General features: G+C 46.5%; 1 protein-coding gene across 1 annotated transcript in view; it reads left to right on the top strand.

The window, feature by feature from the left end:
* Nucleotides 1-23161, top strand: part of CSMD2 (CUB and Sushi multiple domains 2) — a 306084-nt gene that overhangs the window by 186934 nt on the left and 95989 nt on the right. The window contains 11 exon segments of the mRNA XM_074894313.1: nucleotides 1626-1820; nucleotides 4395-4533; nucleotides 5258-5445; nucleotides 5829-6017; nucleotides 6229-6345; nucleotides 12220-12435; nucleotides 14688-14876; nucleotides 19139-19308; nucleotides 20928-21084; nucleotides 21453-21644; nucleotides 22986-23112. Of these exon segments, the coding sequence (XP_074750414.1) occupies nucleotides 1626-1820; nucleotides 4395-4533; nucleotides 5258-5445; nucleotides 5829-6017; nucleotides 6229-6345; nucleotides 12220-12435; nucleotides 14688-14876; nucleotides 19139-19308; nucleotides 20928-21084; nucleotides 21453-21644; nucleotides 22986-23112 (1879 nt within the window).

Here is a 23161-nt window from a genome sequence, read left to right as displayed (position 1 = left end):
GTCCAGTCTCCAAATCTCAGATGAACGCTATGGTAATTTTATCCTCGTATTGTCCTATAATTTTCTAAAGAGCATTATTAAACCTATTCAGCAGAACTGATAAATGACTTTGTTATAATAGCCTTTAGTGGCACAGCTAAATTAATAGCCTTTCTAGCTATGATTGCAAATCCTCCATTAAAAAAAAAATCAGAGGTCTTAAGGAATCATTTGCCACACTACAGCAGGCTGAAGGCTCATCAGATGAAGTAGCTTGTGTGTGGTGGTATCACGTACCCAGGGGTGAGTCCTAGATCCTGCACGCAGGGAGACGCCTCGCCCGGAGACGCTGGCGGTGCCCTCCAGTGCGCATCTCCCGCACGGCACGTACCCGAGCTGGGAGCTGTGGCTGTCCCCTGTAGGAAGATATTTTTTATTGTTGTAAATGACTCTTAAGTACGCATGAGTTAATCTCTTCTGACTGCTTGAACTACCAAAAGGGAGCTCCTGAGCCTTTCTCAGACACCTTGCCATCCTTCCCTTCAGGTTAGCTATGAGAGGGGCGACAACGTGTCACTACCAGGGGCGGACACCAGAGCACAAGGAATGGGTCCAGCCTGTGCTTTCCCCTTCAGCACTGTGTTTAACAGGGTGTTATAGGAGTCATGATGCTCTGTAAGAAACCCAGAACTCATCTGAATTTGGTCAGATGCATTAAAGATACTGAAAGCATGCATGTGTCATTAATCTGGAAGCTTTAATCTTTAATATGCTGCTCACCTCTGAAGACCACCTCCCAGCATATGAAGATATAGTACATAGTTATGCACTTAATGGGGAATTAAGGCTACAGACTGACTTTCTGATTGGTTGGCTGGCCTAGATTTTAACTGCCAGGAAAGGGCAGGCCTTTAAACAGAGCTTTGTGTCTGTGCAATTCCACATGTAACTGCGCAACACCTAGGAAGGTAATTGCTGCGTGTCCTTTGTTTTATCCTAGTAATGGTGACAAGCAAGGTCGGGGACTGTATGGCAGTCAGTCACAGAACATGCTGGGACAACCCTTACTTTTAACTACAGGGTCTTAAAGCTTTCTTTTTTTTTTTTTCTCCTTAATGGTGAACTTATGTCCCCTCTATGCAGATGCATGCACTGTGGTATTTTTAGAGTTTTTAAAAATCTTTCTCTATTTTGAGTGTTTGGGTGTTTTCATATGTGAAGGGTGGCTAAGACAATAATTTGGTTCTGCAGGCTCTTTTCTGACCCCTCTTGCTGCTGTGTCGGCACCTCTTCAATGCAAATGGTTTTCATTTCATCCTCCTCTCTCTGGTTGCGAAGGAACACTTGCAGCAGAGACAGGGAGCAGAAAAATTTACGTGATTTCAACTAGATAAAAAGTTGAACGGTGGGAACACACACTTGGGTGTCTGGGATGACAGTGGCCAAACTCAAGTCTGTGGTGGTTGGTCTTCCCTGCGAGGAAGGTCTGCTGTCCAGGGGCAAGGTCGAGTGCGGTTGTCTCCATAGGAAAGACGTGAAACTATCATTTAATTCCTGAATTTGTGGTCCAACATACTTATTTTTTGAGTTGGACAGAGGCAAGGCAAACAAGTTACTCACTGTTTTTTCTTCTCTTTCCCTCTAAGCGTTTAGGCATAACGAATGCCCTGACCCTGGTGTGCCTGTGAACGGCAAGAGGTTTGGTGACAGCCTCCAGCTTGGCAGCTCGGTGTCCTTCCTTTGCGATGAGGGCTTCATTAGGACCCACGGCTCAGAAACCATCACCTGCATCTTGAAGGAAGGAAACGTGGTCTGGAACAACGCAGTGCTCAGATGTGAAGGTAAATTCAAGCATCTTTCCCACTGGTCTGCCCATGCAACCTGGAGGGAGAATGATCTGGTGTTTGCAGCCTTTTGGGTGAAAAGGATAATGGGTTTGTGTTTCAAGGTCCCGGTCAGATAACCTGTAGTGAGGGTGGACAGTGCTGGCCTTGTGGGAGACCTTTTGCCATTAATGTACAGGCAGAGGCATTTGTTGCTGGGTGCTGAAGGATCGTTGGACTTTAGGTCTGACCCTCAGCTTCTCAGTTACAGCCAGGATTTTGCGTAGCTCTGGAAGGTGGTGTCTGCACAGAAGAGTTTGTTTAAGAGCAAGTGCCAGTCCAGTAATTACTGAGCTCAGTTTGTTTTCTAATTTTTTGTGAAATGAATGATGGGGATTATTTTTATTAGCTCAGTTCTTGTTACAACAGGTGTTTTTCTAATAACGATAATAAAAGGCTTTGGTTTACTGATGACTAAAAGCTTCCCTGCTACTCTTGTCAGGAAGGGAATTAAAGAACAGGGAATGGAAGATACATGGCAGTATTTTTTCTGTCCTCGCTTTTGATACTTTTGAAACATATAACATTTATATAATGAAAGAAGCAAAAGGTACAGATCTTTACTGTGAAAAGCGAAGTCATTGCTGCAAACGTTTGTACACACACCAGACCTTTGGCGTGTCTCTGTCAGTGCGGTGCATCAGTCCTGTCTAATGGACAACTGTGCATTTACATTTCTTTGCCACAACAGCTATGATAGCCAACCCAGAAAGGAGGGAGATGGGTTGAATTATAAAGGCTTTAATACAGATTTCAAAGCTTTTTCCTAGTCTTTAAAGCTTCTACTATGGAAAAGAGAAGAAAGAGCTCATTAGAAGTGAAAAGTCTTCCTCTGCCCTCTGTTCTCGGGGAAGTGATGCCCTGCACTGGTATTTACAGCGATTTGAATAACAAGTACTGTGCTATTGAGAAATAGTGCTGTAATATTGAGAAATTTCAGTAATTGGTCATGCATTGTTCAAGTGGATGAGCAGCAGAAATTGCACAATCTAGTCCATTGTCTTTCAGATTGAAAGAAGGAGGTATCAATTGTCCTCAATAACTTTTATATAAGAAGAAGCTGGACTTTTTTATGTTCTTGTATAATTTTTCTGTTGCGGGGAGCTGACAATAAAATGTCTGTAGGTTTGATTCAGGGTTTCCATTACTTTCACAAGCATGAGCCTTTAAGTTTATGTCTTTGTAAGTGTAAAAGGGAAACATACATTAAATAATACACTTTTAATCAACTTTTATCTTTGGAAGCTTTGATAACCTTATGCCATTAACTTGTGCTTTTTTCTCTGTGATCACAGTGGTGATTTCTTTGACTTACCCTTCAGTATGCACTCGATTAAGTGTACGTTTTAATTAGCCTTTTTAAACAAGGAGGAAGTATATAGATCTAAAGTACTGTTTAGCGCTTGAGAAAATTAATGGGATAGAAAGAGACCTAAAAAAAGAGTTGAAAGATGGATAGAAGTCCTGACAGGAAATTATGTAGCTTTGGGGCAGAGAGGAGCCTCTTGTTCAAAAATAATTGGCTCGGATCCAGTTGAGATCAACTGACTTTCATCTAGCATCCTTCAGATCAGCAGTGAAGGTTTTAGGCCCAGACTTACGTAGGTGTTTAAGGTCACATCAAGCCTGACATTCCATAGCCCTCGTGCCGAGCTCGCCCTGGGGCTGGCCCTCGGTTGGTGCTTCAGCAGCTGCTCTGGAGGAGCCGGGTCCCCTCAGTCTGCGAGGACTCGGCCAGCAGCGAGTGCTGGGGGACGATGGGCTTGGGCTGCCCCTGGGAGCTCCCTGGGGTTGGGACAGGGACGTGCTCATGCTGCCACGCGAGGTGTGTGTGTGACCAGCAGCCGTGACTTGACTCGGCGGGACATGAAGAAACACCTGGGTGATGGATCCTGCAGAGTGCTGAGCAGGGGGAACACAAACTCACAGGAACAGACGTGCTTTTGCATCCCGTTTGATATTTTTTTTTTAGAGGACAATACATTGCTGTTATTTAGGGCTCTAGGATTTTGTACTTCTGGTCCATCAGATCCAGTGTCCTTTTTTCCAGAAAAGATAATAATATGCTTTCAGCTTCTGCTGATGGCACAAGGGACCACAGTGTGGCAAATGCCATAGTCTTGTGATGTCCCTTGTGGTAGAAAAGACATGACTCAATTACCACAGATAGAAAAGATTTTCTGGCACCTGCAGCTACTGAAATGCAAACTGACCTTGCAGTTTTCTCTGGGTTTATATCTAATAATTATTATACCCTGTTCCCATAGAGCCATTGCACAAGGTCAGACTAGTGACTCCCACAGATACAGTAGCAGGCTGCTACATCTTCAGTTTAACCAGAGAAGGCAGTTTTTTAGCAGCTAGTGGTGTTATTTTGTCTGGTTCTGGTTATTTGTAACATGTGCGAAACAATAATGCATGAAAGCTGTTGCGTGGCAGGACAGCACTGCCTGGCAGGGAGGGGTATGTCTGATTGTGCCGCAGCTTCCATGATGATTTTCACCTGACTTGTGCCATTTTCCTTGTCCCCAGCACCGTGCGGGGGCCACCTGACATCGCCCAGCGGAACCATCCTGTCCCCCGGCTGGCCTGGCTTCTACAAGGACTCCCTGAGCTGCGCGTGGGTCATCGAGGCCCAGCCGGGCTACCCCATCAAGATCACCTTTGACAGGTGCTCACCCTGGACTGCTCCAAAGTTTCCTATTTGCGGTTGTTGTCAGTGGTTCCAGCAGCGTTGAGCTGTAGCCGCCCCCAGAGGGAAAGGGAACAAACTGCTCAGCGTTGTGTGTGACAGTGAGGTTCTCTTTCTCTTTTTTTTTTTTAATTATCTCCTGACAAGACATTAAAAATTCACCTAATGTTCAAGAAGGCAAGGTGGAAAATGGTGATTTTCCCCTTCTTGTTTTGACGAATTCCTGCTAATTTGCAGTGCTATTTTAGACACCCGCAGGACACGTTTTTGGAGGCTGAGCTCCCACGTGTTCAGCCTTGCCGGGGAGAAGCAGCAGTGAGGATCTGGCCCCGAGTCGGGGGTGCTGAGGCTCTTGGCTCACCCTGGATTTCCCTGGGTGAGGGGGGCTTGTGCTTTCCAGAACCCGCGTCTGTACGTCTGAGAGGTGATTGTTCATGTAGCGTAAGATGCTGGTTGCTGCTAAGACTGTTCGGTGTCAGCAGATGAAGCAGGTGAAGGATCAGAAAAAGCTAAAACGCATAGGAGGGGAATGACACGTTCTCAGTAAGATGCTCAGCCAGCCCAAGGCCGGGCAGTAGAAATGGACCCAGGTGTGGCCCTGTGGCCTGTGCTGCCTTCTAGTCGTTCGAGCACATTCAGGACTGCAATGAAGGAAAATGAGCAATGCTGGTTTTTCACAGACGTGTTCTTGTGTCCCTTTCAGATTTAAGACAGAGGTGAATTATGACACCCTGGAAGTGCGAGATGGCCGGTCCTATTCTTCCCCGTTGATAGGTGTCTATGATGGGACTCAGGTGCCCCAGTTCCTCATCAGCACCAGCAACTACCTCTACCTCCTCTTCACCACTGACAAAAGCCACTCTGACATAGGCTTTCAGATCCGATATGAAAGTAAGTGCAAGTTATTCATGTAATTATGCGCTCTCCAGCAGCACAATGGACTCAATCAGAGGCCCATTGGACTCGCTTCTCCCCTTTGCCAGGCAGCACTTTTACAGTGATTGGAGAACGTGAAGCTATTGCAAGTGAAGGAGCAGTCTCTGCTTTCTTTGCCCATCTTGGTTGTTTGGAGTTTTTTGTTTTAGCATCCACAGAATATGATTGGTTTTAGGAGGCAGAGTTGAGTCCCTCTGTCATTTCATGCACTTTGGGGTTAACCAGTAGGAGTGTGAATGAGCTGACAGGAGGAGCTGGGCTTGCCCCCAGGCTAATCACCTCCAAGCAGGCTCTGCAGCCACTGAGTGGCCTGACACGGGTGGGTTTGTTTGCCACAGCTGTGAAGCTCCAGTCAGACCACTGCTTGGATCCGGGGATCCCAGTAAACGGCCAGCGCCATGGGAATGATTTCTACGTGGGAGCACTGGTGACGTTCAGCTGCGATTCAGGCTACACGCTGAGTGACAGCGAAGCCCTGGAGTGTGAGCCGAACTTCCAGTGGAGCCGGCCGCTGCCCAGCTGTGAGGGTAAGAAGATAACATGTGCGGGAGGTGGCAAGCCCTTCATTTGCAGATCTACTGCAAAAGCAAAGCAGAAGTCGTGAAGTTTGCAGTGACACTTGATCTGTGTGTTTTGTTTGATTTTGATGGGTTGGGCTTTGTTTTGACATTCAGAAGTTCTAATATTCTTCCAGCTGATGATGGGTATTGAGTTCTTTAATTCCTTCTTTTTTTGCAGCTCTATGTGGGGGTTACATTCGTGGTTCCAGTGGTACCATCTTATCCCCAGGCTTTCCTGATTTTTATCCAAATAACTTGAACTGCACATGGACAATAGAAACATCACATGGAAAAGGTGAGAAACCTTTAGCTTAGAGTGGGTTTAGAGATGGGTTTGGAGAACCCTGGTCAGTGGGAGACAAGTGCTCCCTGTGTAAACCAAGAGTCTCAGTGATGGTGGGTACCCGTGTGCTTGGCCAGTTGCCATTCTTGCCACCACCCAAACGTTGTCTCTGGACAAGACACAGAGGGGTTTGGTGTCACATCTCTTAATCCTTTTAAAGTGGAGAGGATTAAGAGGGAAAGATGGTCCCGTATCAAACCCCCAGATCCGAGAGCCTGTGCCAGGCATTATCTTCAGTTTCAGCCCTTTGTGGCAGTGTCCCCTGGAGAGTTTGGTGGTGTTTGGATCCTGCTATTGCTGCTAACACCACACAGAGGAACGGGGAGCTGCTGCTGGCCCCACTGCACTAATGTTTGGGACTTGATAGTACTTGCAGCCTTACTTTTCTTTGCGGTGCGGGATCACTGTGTAACCTTCTACAGGTGGAGAAATGGAAGCATGTAGTAAATCATTTCCCGACATGGGACAGAACTCAGCCTCTCAGTTCCCAGCTCTGTCCTAGTTCTGCAGGTCTCATTTCCCCACTAACTAGCAGTATTGCCAGCGTAGAGGCAAAGTGCAGGTCTATTTAGTCCAATCTCCTGTGCAGCACAGGCCAATCTTTTGTCTTGGAGGAACATTTCAAGAAAATGTATCACTGAGGATTAGAGAGCAAGTTTTATGTGCAAGGGTGGGAGGTAATTTCTCCTGATCCAGTCAGTATCTGCCTGGGGTAAGCACAAAGGGTATAAACCCTTTACGTAACTTTATGCACTCTTATATAACTGTCTCGTCGTACTGGATATCAGCACGATGGGAGCTATCATGAGCCAATTTTGCAAATACCATTTGTATTACAGCAAATAAACTTGTCAATGAACAGCACAGTGCATTAAGGGAACCATCACATGCTGTGAAAAGTATTCTGTTGAGTAGCAGCAATCCACTCTTCATTAATCCACTCTGCCTTGGATTCAGCTCTCCGATGAGACACCGCATTATCCTGTAGCTAAGCACGACACAGCAAACTGACACTCTTTTATATGAGAAAGTGCAGCTCTGGTGGCCTGTGTGCTTTTATGCCAACATCAGAAGAAAGTCTTCTGACCAAGCTAAGCAAGGCTCAAAAAACCATGGTGCATTTGCAGATAGTGGAGGTATGCCTACACAAGTCTTGGGGGCTTTTTGTCCCCTGTCCTGTAAAAGATCCTGCTGTGGCCAATTCAGTGGTACAAGAAACAGCACATCCCTTAGAGCAGTTCAGGGTGATGCTCTTCTGGATCATCCAAAGAATTCAGCCTGGGGTCTGACCCTCTTGAACTGGACCATGTTTGTCACACTGGGAGAAGCTGGATGTTGAGCTCGCTGGAAAGCTGGTCCTAGCTTTAGTGGTCTGAAGCCGATGAGCTGCTTTGGAGATTCTAGCCTTAGCTGCAGGTAATGAATATTAGGAAATGAAACCATGAATGGCTTTGTAAATCCAGCTAGTTGTAGTGGAATTTTATAGGACTTCAGGTCTTTGACAAGAGTTTCAGATCTTCTTACCTATCAGGTTTTGCTGGAAAGGCGAGGATAAGATTTTGAGAAAAGTTGAGTGATATAGAAGAATCTCTTACTTTAATGAAAGCACCATGTTCATACTGTGTTTCCTTTGATATTTTCACCCCTCTCCTTATCCACTGCTGGTATCCTTCCTTGAAGGTTGCTTTCCAGGAGCTCGTTGGGAATGAACTACAGCACGCGGTGGGATTCCTCTCCTGGTGCTGGTGCCCTTCTGCAGGGTGTTGGGCCGTGGCTGCCAGCACAGTGCTTCACCCCTGGGCAGAATCATGCTTCTGGCTCTTGTGGAGCTTTCTGGGCTGGGAAAGCCTCACCCAGGCAGCTGCTCAGATGCAGGAAAGCTCCAAATCCAGTTAGAGGTTAGGGCGAGAGGAGAGGAGAGGTGAAGGATGTTGTACAGTTACAGTGAGCTGGCATTTAGCCAACTTAAATGTCAGGAAAACCTCTCCTTCCCTGTCCCTGTAGTTCAGGTAAGCTGTTTATTTGCCAGTGCAATGAAAGGAGGAGACAAACATAGATAGATGTCCTTTTCTCTAATGTTTTGTGTGAGATGTTGAAATGTATTTAGATGCTGGGCTGTGTTGGTGGGAGTGTACGTACACATACATACACATCCTTTCTCTTGCAACAATATTCTATCTTTCTTAGTGATCTACTTTCCCAGCTGTCGCTGTGTTACACTGCTGTGTAATGCATTGCAACAAGCTTCTCCCAGCTCTTTTCAGCATTCCTGCAACGTTTCTTCTCATTCTTCAGTAAAGAGCAGTGGAACAGAGTGATCCTGAGTCAGAGCAGTAGCCACTGAATTGGAATGAATTTAGTCCTTGGAGAACAGAACAGGCTTCAAAAAAAGGCGTAACCGAAGCCCATTCTTGGCTGACTTCATCGGCGGTGCTCTTGCAGTGAGGCTCTTCTCTCTGTGCTGCCTCCTTGCCTTCGGTTCCCTGCTCTTGGGGGCCACTGGGTGCATCAGTGATCACTGGGTAAATTTGGTGCTTGCTGAACCCAGAAGCTTTAACAGTTCTGCTGCGAGCAGGGGATAGATTTACATGACTTAAGTGTTTGCTGTTGTACCTGATTTTTCTTGTTCTAGTTTTGCGTTTCTCACAAATAAAATAGAACAAGAGGTCAGGGCTTGTGCCTCCCAGTCCACTGGACTATTCCCTGCCAATCCAGGGACCGAGCAGGGATGAGCTGCATCCTCACAGCTGGTCCCAAGTTACTCACTCCCAGATCTTTATGAATATCTCACACGTGGCCAGCACACGAGTCCCCTAACTAAAATGACTTGGTTGTTATAATGGTTACTTTTATGTGACTGCAGACACTGATTTACTTTATGGACTCATGAGCTGTACAATTTGAGTTTAAAAGCAGCTTAATTTTAAAGGTATTTAAATGCTTAAAGGGAGACTATTATTTTTAATCTGAAAACTTCAAAGTGATTTCTTTTCCCTATAATTTGTTTTGTTGTTTCTTTTACAGAGAATGGAAAAAAAGTGCATTTGCAGAGATATTTTGTGCCACAGTAAATTTCAGACCAGAGCAAAGGTTTAATCAGTCACAAATCCTTTAAAATGAGTTTATAATTATCCCTTACAGCTACAGTTACACAACCCTTAACTGGCTCTGCTGCTGGAGAGGCCTTGTGCCCTGTGATTGGAGTTGTTATCTTAAAAGACTTGGAGTCAGGGGCTGTCTTCCCAGTTCCGGGGACTGAGTTATGCTTGTGTTTCTCTGGTGGTGTGTTGATTTTGGTGGAATGATATTATTTCTGTTCCTTAGATTGGCTTCTGTAAAACCGAGGGTATAAATTTACTGTCAGTTGATAAAGAGGGAAAACTTGAGACATTTTGTATTCGCTGCATCTCACCAAGTTTTCAGGCCAAAACAGGTCATATCTATTTTCAATTGACTATACTGCTGGTAAGAATAATAAACATTTGGAAACGGTTGGATGTTTCCTACCTTTGTGAAGTTTTGCGGGGGGAACAGCGGAACTGAAAATTTTCTGTGGGTCTCTGTATAATATTTGCCTGGATATAAGGAAGGAATTGTCAAAGTCAAGACCCCTTTTGGTCCTCACTAAGCAGTGGGTCACACAAACACTTCTGCCTGGGATGCTGAAGGTTAGCAAGGTGTGATGAGCTGCTGTGCAGCGATTAACGATGGGGAGAGAACAGGGCGGGTGAGGTGACCCGGCGAGCCCTGCTTCTTCCCAGTGCAGTGATTTCCATGGGAAAGGCTTTGTATTGGTTACCAGCCTCTCTGACCTTCATTTCTTGGAAAGAAACTGCTTGCATGTGACCAGTAAACCTTCAAAAAGAAATTGGATAGACATAGGGATAAATGGAATGTTGAGAGTTATAATTTGATGCTGACAAAAACCTGTTGGGATGGATATTAAATCTCATGCTCCAGAGCTTTAGTCAGTCTCTAGGTTGGTCTCACCCTGATCTCCAGAAATTAATGGGGAATGGGGAGCAAGGAGATTATTCCTCTGATCCTTATTTACAGATTTCCTGCGCTTGCTTTTGAAGCAGCTGATGCTGTACTTTGGCAGAGATGGGATGCAGAGCAAGACAGCCCTTGGGTCTCCCCAGGCTGGCAGTCTCTGTGTTGTTAATCATTGGCTTAAATGAAATAACTTGGTCATGCCACTGGGCACTCCTGATGCGTGCGAGGAGGTAGGGATCTAACTGTGACTAATGAAGACCAGATTACAGCACTTGTGTTTGCGTGGAGGAGTCTGTTGCTCTGCAAATAGCCCTGTCGAGTTCAGTGGCGTTAGGAGGAGTGTAAAGCCCAAATCAGCGTGAGGGGGGGCTCAGGAGCCTGCCCCTTGGTGCTCAGAAAGTGTGCGAAGATCTTTGGATGAGAGAAGCCATATAAATGCAAAGAGGCTTTTTTATTGCTAAGCATTGCTTTAGCTTGTTAACTTCGTGTGAGGGTGATGTGACGGGGTTTCTGATATAAGATCCTGCCTTGCTTTGCGCTCTGAAAGCTGTCGCTGCCATTTTTTGGTTTTCAAAGATGGAATTATTTTCCAGAGAATAAGTGTTTCTAATGGCATTTGAATTCTAGCATGAAAAATCACCTAGCTGGAGACTTCTGCAAAAGCCTGAAGTACTTACTGGTTTGTGTCTGTAGGTGTGAAGGATACTTTTAAGTAATCCATTACTCCTTTCTTACTCATTTACAAATGCAGCAAGGTCACAGCCTTCTCACCAAAATGTTTCAAATTGTTGAAATTGAATTTGGAAGAAGAGACAAAATAGTTTTCCTGTGTTTGTCTGTTCTTTCTGGAGCTGGATCTGGTGTGGGTTTTATTTTTGTCAGTATAATGTGGATAAAAGTGTAGGATTCTCTTTGCTTCTGAGATCTGTCACAGCTGGCAAGACCTGGGCTAACCGCCCTGACTGTGCCTGCCTCGCCCAAACCCGTGGTGCCTGCGCGTGGGCTTCCCAGCACCGCGTGCCTCGGAGGGGACAGCGGGTCCTGGGAGCGGGTCACAAGCGGGGAAGGGGCAGCAGCAGCCCCCTCCCAGCGGGACAGGGCTGGGCTGGGCCCTGGGGGGAGCGTGGCTGCACGACGTGGCCCTTACGTGGGAGATGCACGTGAACCCCTTGGGAGCCGTGTGGGGCTGCGGAACACGGTCTGTCCATGCACAATGGCTCCTGTTGTGCTCCAGCCCCGGGGGACCAGCACTCAGTCCCATCACAGGAGGGTGTAGGAAGTCCCTGCAGTCACGCCACTGACATACTTTATTTTCTGGAAAAGCCTCCCTGACCTTGATACTTGGCTTAAGTTCTATTTTACTACGGATGAATTCCTTCTGGAATGTACTTGTTTTTGTTGTTTTCAAGTCCTTACAGCTCCAGCTTTTGCTGCTCTTGCTATCTATCTAAAGGTCAACACTTAAAATAAAATACTCCTTCAAGCTGCCAGGCATGGTCCTTTCTGCTGCTGATCTGTCCCTCGAGCGAGCCTGTGTCGTCTCTGTTCCTGCGTTACAAAGGCACAGGAATTGAAGATCTTAACTGCCTTTCGCTGTTCTGGGCCTTGTACCATACCCTTGTTTTACTTTTTTCATCTATTTCATTTCTAACGTGAATGTGTCCGTGGTTTTCAATGTGCTTTTCCTTCTCATTTGGGCTGCTGTCACTGGGAGACAGGGAATCCATTCCGGTGGTGTCTCCAGGAGAGGAGAGGGGCTTTGGCTCTGGGACAGAGGGGTGCCATACAAACACTGCTGGCTGAAGCCACCTCTGCTTTCTTCCCCTGCAGGTGTGTTCTTTACTTTTCATACCTTTCACTTGGAGAATGGCCACGACTACCTCCTCATCACCGAAAATACCAGCTTTGTTCAGCCACTGAAGCAGCTGACAGGCTCCCGGCTCCCTGCCCCGCTGAGCGCAGGGCTCTTCGGAAACTTCTCTGCACAAATTCGCTTCATCTCAGACTTCTCCATGTCCTATGAGGGTTTCAACATCACCTTCTCAGGTAAGAACAGGGGTGGATAAAGACTTTGTTCTTTCCCTTTCCTTCCCATTTTTCTGCAAATCTTGGGAATAATTTTCTGTTGGTGCAGTTGCGTGTGATTTGGGTCATGACGATCGCTCCTCTTGTTACCCCAGTCAGTTATTCTAGTGTTAAACCACAGCGTGTCCCAAGAAATACTCTCCTTGCAGTCCCCATAGCGCCAGATGTAGCAATTTTGTCTGCCTTGAGCCCCAGTAGATGACTGGATTGAACCCACTGGAACTAAATCCCTCCTCAGACATGTTTGTTCCTTTCTCCCTCCTTGCCCGATCGTCTTTCCTGCTCTGTTTCGGGACAGAGTTTCAGCTCACGTTTCCTTGGGGTGTACTATCCCTCTTTCCTCCAGATGCCTGCTTTCATGTTTATCAGAGGAAAATCACTGCAGTAGGTACAGCATTTCCAACGTGGGAAGCTGGGACAGATGGGATCTTTTGGAAGGCAATGTTGAGCAATCTGGACTTCTTGGATAAGGAGCAAGGCAGAGCTGGTCACTCCCATTGTCCGTCTGGTCTCTTTTTTCCTTCGGCTCGATGCTCATGCAGTGACCCAGCCCCTGCAGCTGGCTTCAGCCTGTCTGTGGTGTAGCACATGCCTCGTGTAGCCTAGGCCAGGGTTCCAGGAGCCCACTGGCATTGCTGGGGATCTGGAAACAGGATTTTCTCTTGCTGGGCAGGCTCTAATTGACCTGCTCTAATAGCAAATGAAAGGAGAGACCTCCTGGTGCACGTAGCAGGGCATCAAGGGACGCGGGATTTGGCCAACTGCAGCACCCCTTCTGCCCCTGCCGAGCTGTTGAAGATCTGCTGTGCCAGACAGCCTCTGCCCCAGTAACTTCCAGTAAGCCAGTTCAGTCCTGTGCTTACTAAACTAAACACAGAGTGCTGGTTTCTTCAAATGAAATTCTGGATTTTCAGAAGTTGTCAAGGAAGAGCAGCGTGTGCATGGTGCTCTTGGGGGGGGCACTCAAAGAAAGGCACGTTTGCCTGTGCAGAACAGATCGTCGCACCTAAATCGCTGTGTGCAGGGTGTTTAACTGGGTCCTTTAACCTGAACTCCTACAAACGGCTGCCGAAGCGGGTGCCTGTGCACACCTTCCAGAAAATGTAATCTTTGCTGTCTGGGTGCCCCGACAAGCCGCTCTGTAAAACAATCAGTTAATGGACAAAAGCTTATCTATTGGTGCTGCTGTTCTCTGTATCTCAGCATCTTCTAGTCCTGAGGGCAACAGCTGCAAATTCAGCCTGCTGGTGTGGAAGAGAAATGACCGGGTTTGCTGTGGAGCTGGGTGCTGATGTGCTCGCTGGCTCTGACGGACTGAGTTGTTGCCATAGATGCGGATAAAACCTGCTGCACTGAGAGAACTGGTTTCCCATACCTTTGTTCTGGCCTCTGAAGGCAGGGATTTGCATATGATACTCCGTGGAAACTAGTCAGAAAGTTTCCAATTAACTTTCATTTTGATGGGGGGGGAAAATGGCTTTTTGCCTCAAAAAAAAAATTGACTCAAAATATCTAATTATAACTATTATTTTTAATGTGTTTGGCAACTTCTTCCTTTCTTGGAAAATGGAAACGGGAGTCAGTTATATTTTTACCTTCCTTTAGATATATATGTACATATTTTGTGCTTCGCAGGTCTGTTATTTTTCAAAAAATAACCCTGAAAATAGGTTGGCTTCAAAATGCTTTGTGGTCGAAGACATGCATTTGGCTATTAGCCATAATGTTACATGACCTTTCATTTAGCAGCAGCTTAAATGTTCCCTGCCATTCCCCAAGCAAGATGCTGTGTTCATTCATTTTCAGGATTAGTAATGCAGAGGCAGCAGAAATTCCATCCGGATCAATTCATCTTCATTTGACTAAACCAGAGGGAGAATGACAAATTTCCATCGTGTTTTGTTACCACTGATGTCACTTTCTTGTTTGTCTGACAGCAGTGACAGAAAATGAGACCTGTTGTATTTTGAGTTGATTTAAATCAAGATCCTGGGGGCTGCATATTGCAGGTGAAACCCAAGTTGGTTTTCGTGGCTCAGACAGGACGTCCGTCTTGCCGTGGGTGCTTCCTCTGCAGAGCTTCACTGCAGCTGGATCAAAACTCAGAGCTCCCTCCTCATCCTCGTGTTGAGGGACTGGGGTACCCTCCCCAGGGAGAATGGAGTGTGACATGGCACCCTGCCGTTCCACAAATGTGCGTTTGTCCCCTGTAGAGTATGATTTGGAGCCCTGTGACGAGCCGGAGGTCCCAGCCTACAGCATCAGGAAGGGTTTGCAGTTCGGCGTGGGGGATGTCCTCACCTTTTCCTGCTTCCCCGGCTACCGGCTGGAGGGCGCGTCCCGCATCACCTGCCTGGGGGGGAGACGGCGTGTGTGGAGTTCGCCTCTGCCAAGGTGTGTTGGTAGGTGGTCATGTGCTTTCATTTTGCTTGGTTGGTTGCCCTGTGCTGGATTGTTTCGGTGGGCAGGGATGGGTGGCATCCCCCAGGATGGCATCTTTCAGCTTGGTGGGGATGGGGCCGAGGGAGCTGGAGTGAGATTTTTTCAGCCCTGCAGCTGCGTGCGGGGACGGGAGGGACAGGCAGAAGGGCTGCAGCCCTCTCCTGAGCTGGAGCACAGCCGCTGCCTGGCAGGTTGGGTCTCCCACGTCAGCAGAAGCCCGATGTCTCTGCAGCCCAGCCACAGTGCTGCGGTCGAGCCCCAGTGAATGAATTGCGAGCCGTGGGAGACCCATCATCCCTTTTGGAAGAGTTGCTGTAGAACAGCATGGTTTTAAGGCCATCCTCCCTTTGAATCAGAGTGCTGTAAAGCTTAATAGTCCAGACATACGAAAGCTGTTTCTGGGTGAGTGATCTTAAGCAATGCAAATTCCATGTTAGTATGGATGAGTCTGGGAAAACCTCCTCTGGCTTTTACCCTTCCCTTATCCTCAGAGGTTTCTTGCACCTTACACCTTTCACTTCCTCTCCTCCTAACCATTGCGAGTCCTTTTTGCAACCCTTCCAGCCACTATTTATACTAATAAATAAATCGAAGGATAGAGATAGGTTCATCTGCACCACTGAGCTAGTGTCTGGCTGTTGTCCCTGATGCAGATGGGCCACAGACATTCTTGTCTGGCAAGGTCTGCAGAGCACCCCCCTGCCCAGCCCACAGCACCCTCCGAGCGTAAAAGAACAAAAGTGGTGATGTGCTACAGCAAGAAAGCAGAAAGTAAGAAGGATTCTTCAGACCCTTTTTTATTTAACGTGGGTTTTTTGTTGTACAGTTTAGTAAGTAGGAAACTAGTCAGTGCTCTGCTGCTGCCTGGCTCACCCAGAGCCATGAGGGCTTCATCTAAATCGGGCAGACCAGATCTCTTACCTGTTTTGGCTCTGGCAAAGCCTGCTAGGTAGGTTTTCCTGCTCTGTGTTTGACCTCTGAGGGCCACTGCAAGGAGAACATCCCAGCAAGAGCCAGTCTGCTTCCTCAGTCTGTTGAGTCGTGTCATGGTGAATGCATTTCCCAGCACTGCTTAATGCTTAGGTCAGAGGGTTGCATCATCCTGCTGTGACAAGCGGCCTCTTCAGGGCATGAATAATAATCAGGTTGCAGAGAAAGCTAATCAGGGGAATAGAAATCAAAAAGAATCATAACAAAGCTTTAAACTTGATCCTCAGACATCATCACTAAGTGGACGCACCGACTGCAGTTTGCCAATTCCCTGCTGCAGCTGGCTTTGAATTAGCATGTTGGTTTTATAATAATGGGTCAGATTCGCTGTCTGGTGATTTGTGCAGAGCTCTGGTGGCAGGGTGACAGCTTTTTCCACAGTGTCCCTGCTGCACACTCAGATCTGCATGCTCGCCCTGGGTATAGATGGATATTGGAGGCTTTACCCATTAAGATCACAGGAGATTTAATTGTTTTTGCCAGACAACCCAAACACTTTGTTCAATCCTTGTTCTAGAGGTGGGTCTGGAGAGAAAGGAGAGTGGTTTGTTCCTTTGGCCAACCCCTCTGCCCAGAGTAGGAATGCTCCCCGCCAACTGCTACTCCAGACCAGATCCCAAGTGGTGATGTCTCCAGCATCATCCCTGTGCTGAAGCAAATGTCCTGCTCCTCGTACATGGCAGGAGAGCAGGGGAGAGTCGCCTCCAAAGCACCTCCTCTCAGTGTATCTGCTGCTGCTTCCTCACCCACCCCTCAGGCTTTACCGGAGGACTGGCAGAGTCAGTGCAGAAAGCTGCCCATGCACCCTGATGGTTTCCCTCAGCTCCAGCAGCTTGGTGTGCTGTGAAGGGCTTGTGAAGACGAGGCAGAGCTGGCTAATCAGAAAAGCTGTTTTCAGGGCAAGTTGGGAGTGACTCCCCAGCCGTGCATGCAAAACACCAGGACTCAAAGGAGCAGGGAGCCACTGTTTTACAGCTGGAAATCTTTTAGGGTAAATAGGCCGAGAAGACAACGACTCATGGTTTTGCTCATATGGGAACTAATCGGAGTAATGAAAAATCCTAAACACATGGTGATTGCAAGGCAGTTTTACACGTGTTGGGGGATTGTATATATAGGTAGCAAACAGGCTGCAGTGGTCCTAGCTGAAATCACGCGCTCAGACAAGGCACCGAGTGCTGGCAGCAGGCGTCCTCTGAGCAGGACATCCTTTGGATGCCATTTTGCAAGCTGTGTGTGAGCGGTGAGGACTTGTGCTTTCTCCCTGTGCTAGCAGCAGGTAAGAGCCCATCTTCACGTCGTGCACAAGCTCTGGTGGCACTCAGCACTGTCGGAGTAGTACTGCTGCTCGCGCTCAGACGTGCTTGAATGTCTGCTCACTGCTTCATGTAGTGAAGACATGCCCATAGCAGTCCTCTTATAGTCACTGTGGCATGTCCCTATGAGAGAGAGAGATTATGTCCTTAAAAGCTTGGAATTAAAGTACATAAAATAAAGAAGTGAGGGATGGTTGATGCTGTTTTCTGGAAGCATTAAACTGTGATCTCCTAACATCCAAGATAGGTTGAACTTCCATAGCTGCCATCCTCTTCCTTCACTAAAGAGAATCATTCTGCCAGAGTCGCACAAATCTTCTAACTTTAAATTTGGCTCAAAATCAAACGCTGTTCACACTATGCAGACTAGAAAAAGAAGCAGATCTGGTGGAGGAGGAGACAAGTCTTACTAGAAGAATGTAATGGAATGGGGACGGACTGCAGGTCATAGTGAATATAACAACAGGGAAATTCCTTCCTTCCTTCCTTCCTTCCTTCCTTCCTTCCTTCCTTCCTTCCTTCCTTCCTTCCTTCCTTCCTTCCTTCCTTCCTTCCTTTCTTCCTTCCTTTCTTCCTTCCTTTCTTCCTTCCTTCCTTCCTTCCTTCCTTCCTTCCTTCCTTCCTTCCTCCCTTCCTCCCTTCCTCCCTTCCTCCCTTCCTCCCTTCCTCCCTTCCTCCCTTCCTCCCTTCCTCCCTTCCTCCCTTCCTCCCTTCCTCCCTTCCTCCCTTCCTCCCTTCCTCCCTTCCTCCCTTCCTCCCTTCCTCCCTTCCTCCCTTCCTCCCTTCCTCCCTCCCAAACTCATGGCTGTTTATAACCTGTCATAGGATGTAGACTCATCTCAGAGAAGGGATAACCAACTGCAGCAGCATTAAGTGCCCCTGCCCTTCCAGTTCCCCGAGCAAGAGGTATACAGGGATTCCCACATCAGCACCTCCTTCTCCGTCCCCAGCCCCTTGTCTTTTGAACAAGAAAGATCAGTTTTGTTGGTGCCACATTAAAACCTGAGCCCAGTGTGGTTCTTTGAGTGGCATTGTGGGAGGAAAGAAAGATATGTAAATGGGAGCTTTTTTCTGAAACTGAGAGGCAAAAGGATCCCTGGTTTTCTGTCCTTTTCTAATGGGAATGGATGTAATTGTTAGCTGCAAAGCTGGGAAGAAAAAAACGCAGGGAGCGAGGGACAAGAGGTCCTTCAAAATCCTTTCAAATGATGAACTGGAGAGCTGAGGGCAGCATTAACAACAATTAAGGTCAAGTTTTGCCCTCATAGCTTTCAGGAAATTATTTTGGGGAACATTTTTAAATTCAGACTTAGATTTATTATTTGTAATTATTTGGAAGTTTCACTAAGCATATCTTTCTGTATAAAGAGCTCTGGCACTTGCCACACATGGTACCAGCCATCAGTGTTGTGCTGTGGTGACTTGAATGAATATCATGATTTTTTAAATACTATATGGGTATAGGATGAGCTTTGTATAAATATGGAAAAGACTTTAAATATTCCAGTCTAACAATATTTTTTTGTTTTCCTTCTGGTTCATGAATCAGGAAGGAACATAAACACAGGCACTGTTTTGAGCAAGTGGTGGCTTTCCAGGGAATTGGAATGTTTTTCTGAATTGGGTCCCAAGATCTCATTTGAGCGCACCAGCTTTCTGTGACTCAGTTTCCCTGTCTGTATAAGGAGAGGCTATTAATCTCTCTCGTAAGGCACCTGAGGTTTAATGATGATGGAAGTGCTGTTAAGTACCATTTTGTTTACTGACTGCACTTGGCAGCAGAATCCAGGGATGTGTTAGCGGATGGGTACAGGAAGGAGTGAGCATCTGTGGCTGTTTGGAGGAATCACCTGCATGTGTTGAATGGTCAGAACATACATGTGGTTATTAAAATGTGGTTTTGTGTCTTTATATAGCTGAATGTGGTTCATCAGTAACTGGAACCCAAGGTGTTCTGCTGTCCCCCAACTATCCAATAAACTATAACAACAACCATGAGTGCATCTACTCCATCCAGACCCAGCCAGGAAAGGGGATCCAGCTGAAAGCCAGGACTTTTGAACTGGAGGCAGGAGATGTCCTCAAGGTAATTCTTCTGTCTCTAGCGATGAAGCACTACCGTGCTGCTAACGAGAGCGAGGTCTGAAAGGGAAGGGATGTTGTAAAATTTTAATGGGGTTAGCTGAGACTAACCTCTGGAAAATGCCACCCAGACAGTGCTGCCAGTGCAGTGGTAACCTCTGGAAGAGACTGATACTGGGACTACTGGTGACCAGGAGTCACTGTGGTGTCGTTAAGCGATTGGCATGGCAGTTTTGAAGACAGCAGCAGAACTCCCATGGACCAGGCTGACCTTCAGGCAGGGCAGCTGGGCTAGAATATTGTCTGTGTGTATCCCTCTGAGGTTAGAGCAAGGCACAAGATGTGGTACATCTGTGAAGTGATATCTTCTAGCCCAGGGACAGTCTGATCAGCGTGTGTCACTGCTGCGCCTCAGTTTGCTGTGCTTGAAAACATACTGTGTAATTTTAGGGATTCGGCACCTCTGAACTTCACCAGCGGTCGCTGGCAGCAGCACGAAGGCAGTGGTGAATGTCCTTTGCACTCCAGCCTAGCTGGGTATTTGAGGTGTCAGTCTGCAGATGGATGTGTAAACAAATTCTGTATCCGTTAAAAATGTAGGTGTCTGCCGAATGGCTGCACCTTCCGCTGTGAAGTCCTCCTTGAGATTTAGAGATCTCCTGGAATGTCAGGGTTCCTCCTTTGTAACTAAACTTCAGTTCTTACCTGCATAGTTGTACAGGGGAAACTGTTAACACAGGAGGAAGTGTGGGGTTCTGAGCATTATTCTTATGTTTTTAAGAATCAAGGCTGATTTGTCCCAAAAAGGGGTTTATTTAAATGCAGAACTCCAGACTAAAGCTCTTCAACATTCCCATACTTGGGCTTAGATTAATCTGCATTTACAAGTTTCAGGACTCTGTGTAGAAGGAGACAAATCCAGGCTGAGTTTCTATTAACCACAAAGAAATGGTTTTGTAGGAGGCATTAATATTACAAGATGTGTGCTGCTGTGCTAAGCCATCTTCGCCGAGAACGCCTCTGTCCTTATTTAAGTGCCATACTTCTGCACTGCAAGATAGGTGTAATCCACATATTTTCAGCTCACAAATGACTGGAAAGAGATTTCCAGCTAATGCAAAGAATATACTCATTGTGAAAGAAATGATGTTCTCTCAACAGGTTTGTCATCAACTTCTCATCTGCTCCTGAGGAAAGTTACTATCAATCTCCACTAGCGAGAAGTTGCTCTTTATCTTCAGAGAGAATCTTGCTATCTAAAGGAAAGAAAAAAAATAATTTGTGTTTTTCTTAAGTAATAGCGAGGACAAGGCTCATCTGGGAGTCACTGTAGGGAGAAAATATTTGCAATAGCTGTGCTGCACCTTTGGAAAGAGAGCTTAGTTCAGAAAACAGAGCCCTGAGCGCAGCGAAAGCTCAGGTGTGAGGAGGAGGATGCGGATCCTCCAGAGTGTGAATCCTGCTCCTCGGATGAGCAGCGTCGTGAAGTCTCAAGTCAGACTCTTAGTTGGGATAATTTCACTGGCTTCAAAGGATCTGTCCCCATTTGCACTCATGGATGAGTTGGTCCCTGAAGTAACAAGTAAAACATGTTTTCCAGTATGTGTTTCTGGTTCCTCCCAGGTCTACGATGGCAGCAACAGCTCTGCTCGCCTGCTGGGCTCCTTCAGCCGCTCTGAGATGCTCGGCACCAGCATAAACAGCACCTCCAGCAGCATGTGGCTTGAGTTCATCACCAACAGCGAGAACACCAGTAAAGGTTTTGAGCTGCAGTTTTCTAGTAAGTCTTAGGCCCATCTGCTTGTGAGGCGGGAATCTGAGGTGTAATGGTGCGTTTCTGTTTACAGTTGCATGACCAGAGGAAACCGTCCTTTCCAGAAAGATCTTATAGTCTCAAGTGGAATTGGAGTGGGGGAGATGACTATGCCAGCAAACCTTTTCTGTTGTGAATGAGGCAGTGATGACATAGAAGCTGAAATAACAGATTTCTGGGATCTTGTTCAAATATTAATTTAAAAAATATTAATTTTCAATATGGTGTTCTCTTCAGCAAATGATTTTAAGAAGAAAATACTAATATGATCTTGTGTGAATATCTCCTGCCTGTTAAATATCTGATGAAAACAGATGCGGTTCCTCCCGCTCCAGGTTTTGAACTCATTAAATGTGAGGACCCTGGCATCCCACAGTTTGGCTACAAGGTCCACGACGAGGGACACTTTGCGGGCAGCTCTGTGTCCTTCAGCTGTGACCCTGGCTACACCCTGCGAGGCAGCAGGGTGCTGGTCTGCCTGACAGGGGAGCGGAGAGCTTGGGATCAACCCCTGCCAACCTGCGTAGGTGAGACAACTCTTGCTTTTAAAACGTCCCCTAACGAGTCCTTTGTGGGCACTGCACTGAACGCCCTTTCCTCCTCCTTTGCTCATACGTATGATGTTATCTCTGATACTGATTGCACCCGTTACGTTAATAAAGACCATGCTAAGGGTGCTGTGTAAGGCATCTTCAGACTGAGCGCACTGATCTCTTCAGAACTGCCACAAGCAGTCTTTATGTGAAACACTGTGCTCCAAGCACAGATGCGACAAGGTTTCTGGCTTCCCTGCAAGCAGACTACTGCTTTTCCAGTCCTTGTCCTTTCACTTGAACGTGTGAAACAAGAGTGGCACTTTCTGATAATGGCAGACGTGAATGTGTGTCCAGACATTTGACAGTACAAAGTCATGTTTATTTGAGAGCTACATGACATCTGATTCCAGATCCTCAGATGTTTTAATTCCCTCAGTCTTTTCTTAGCTAAGTCCTGAGTTCCCTTTTACCTGTAGCTCTCCAGAAGGGTATCTTCTTGCTTGGAAAATTCTTGATACCAAGTTTTGTGTATCTAAGTGAAGTGCTGTTGGTCTATTGCTTGACAACTTCATGATTAGCTACTGTTTCCAGGACATGGCAAAGTTCTTACAGACTTAGTCCTCTGCCTAGAAGGCTGCTTTCATGGTTGTAAGTGATGTGCTCAGACATCGGCACTCTGTATTCTCCCCTGAGTTAAGACCATTCTCCATGAGGTAAATCTCTGCTGAATTTTAGCCTTGATTATTGAGGTGAAAAGACAAATTTCTGTGATTTATGCATCATCTTAACATTTAACCTATTCGCTATACATACATATGAATGGTTGTGTCTGTGTGAGCACGTGGAAAATTACAGAATTTTAATGGATACATTATGAAAATGTATTCCAAATCCTCACATTCTTTTGAGGTTCATTTAGCAGATACATAAGTATGTTGACTTCTTCATTTCATCACACTGATGAATCGTTAAGACTTTTGCAGATACAGGCAGAAGAATTGAGCTCTTCCATCCCACATGTGTGATTCAGGTAAAGCAGGATGCTGGCAGGCTCTGCCTTTATTCACTACAAAGTCAAAAGGGTGGAGGGAAGCTTTGACAGCATGTCAGGTGTTAGGAATAACTCTGCACAGAAGTGCCGAGTTATTCTGGTAACTCAGTCTTTTAGCTGAATTAAATGACTCTCTTTATCTTTGTTTTGTAGGCTTTGAGAAGCTCTTTAAATGGCAAGAAATACTCCCTGTTGTATTCGTAGGCTGAGATTTGCATTGTTGCCAAGTAAGAACCGTAATATGTCATGAATCTTCTCACTAACCCATATGTTTCTTTCAGCTGAGTGTGGGGGTACTATCAAAGGAGAGTCGTCAGGACGGATCCTGTCTCCTGGCTACCCAACACCCTACGATCATAATCTGAATTGTATTTGGACCATAGAGGCAGAAGCTGGTTGCACGATAGGGTGAGTTGGGCCAGGTTATTGTAGCTCATTTTTCTTTCCGTGTACTGCT

The sequence above is a fragment of the Strix uralensis genome, chromosome 25 (genome assembly GCF_047716275.1).
Source record: "Strix uralensis isolate ZFMK-TIS-50842 chromosome 25, bStrUra1, whole genome shotgun sequence".
Taxonomy (NCBI): domain Eukaryota; kingdom Metazoa; phylum Chordata; class Aves; order Strigiformes; family Strigidae; genus Strix; species Strix uralensis.
Note: the sequence above shows the minus strand (reverse complement) of the source record. Positions and strands in the feature narration are given on the sequence as shown.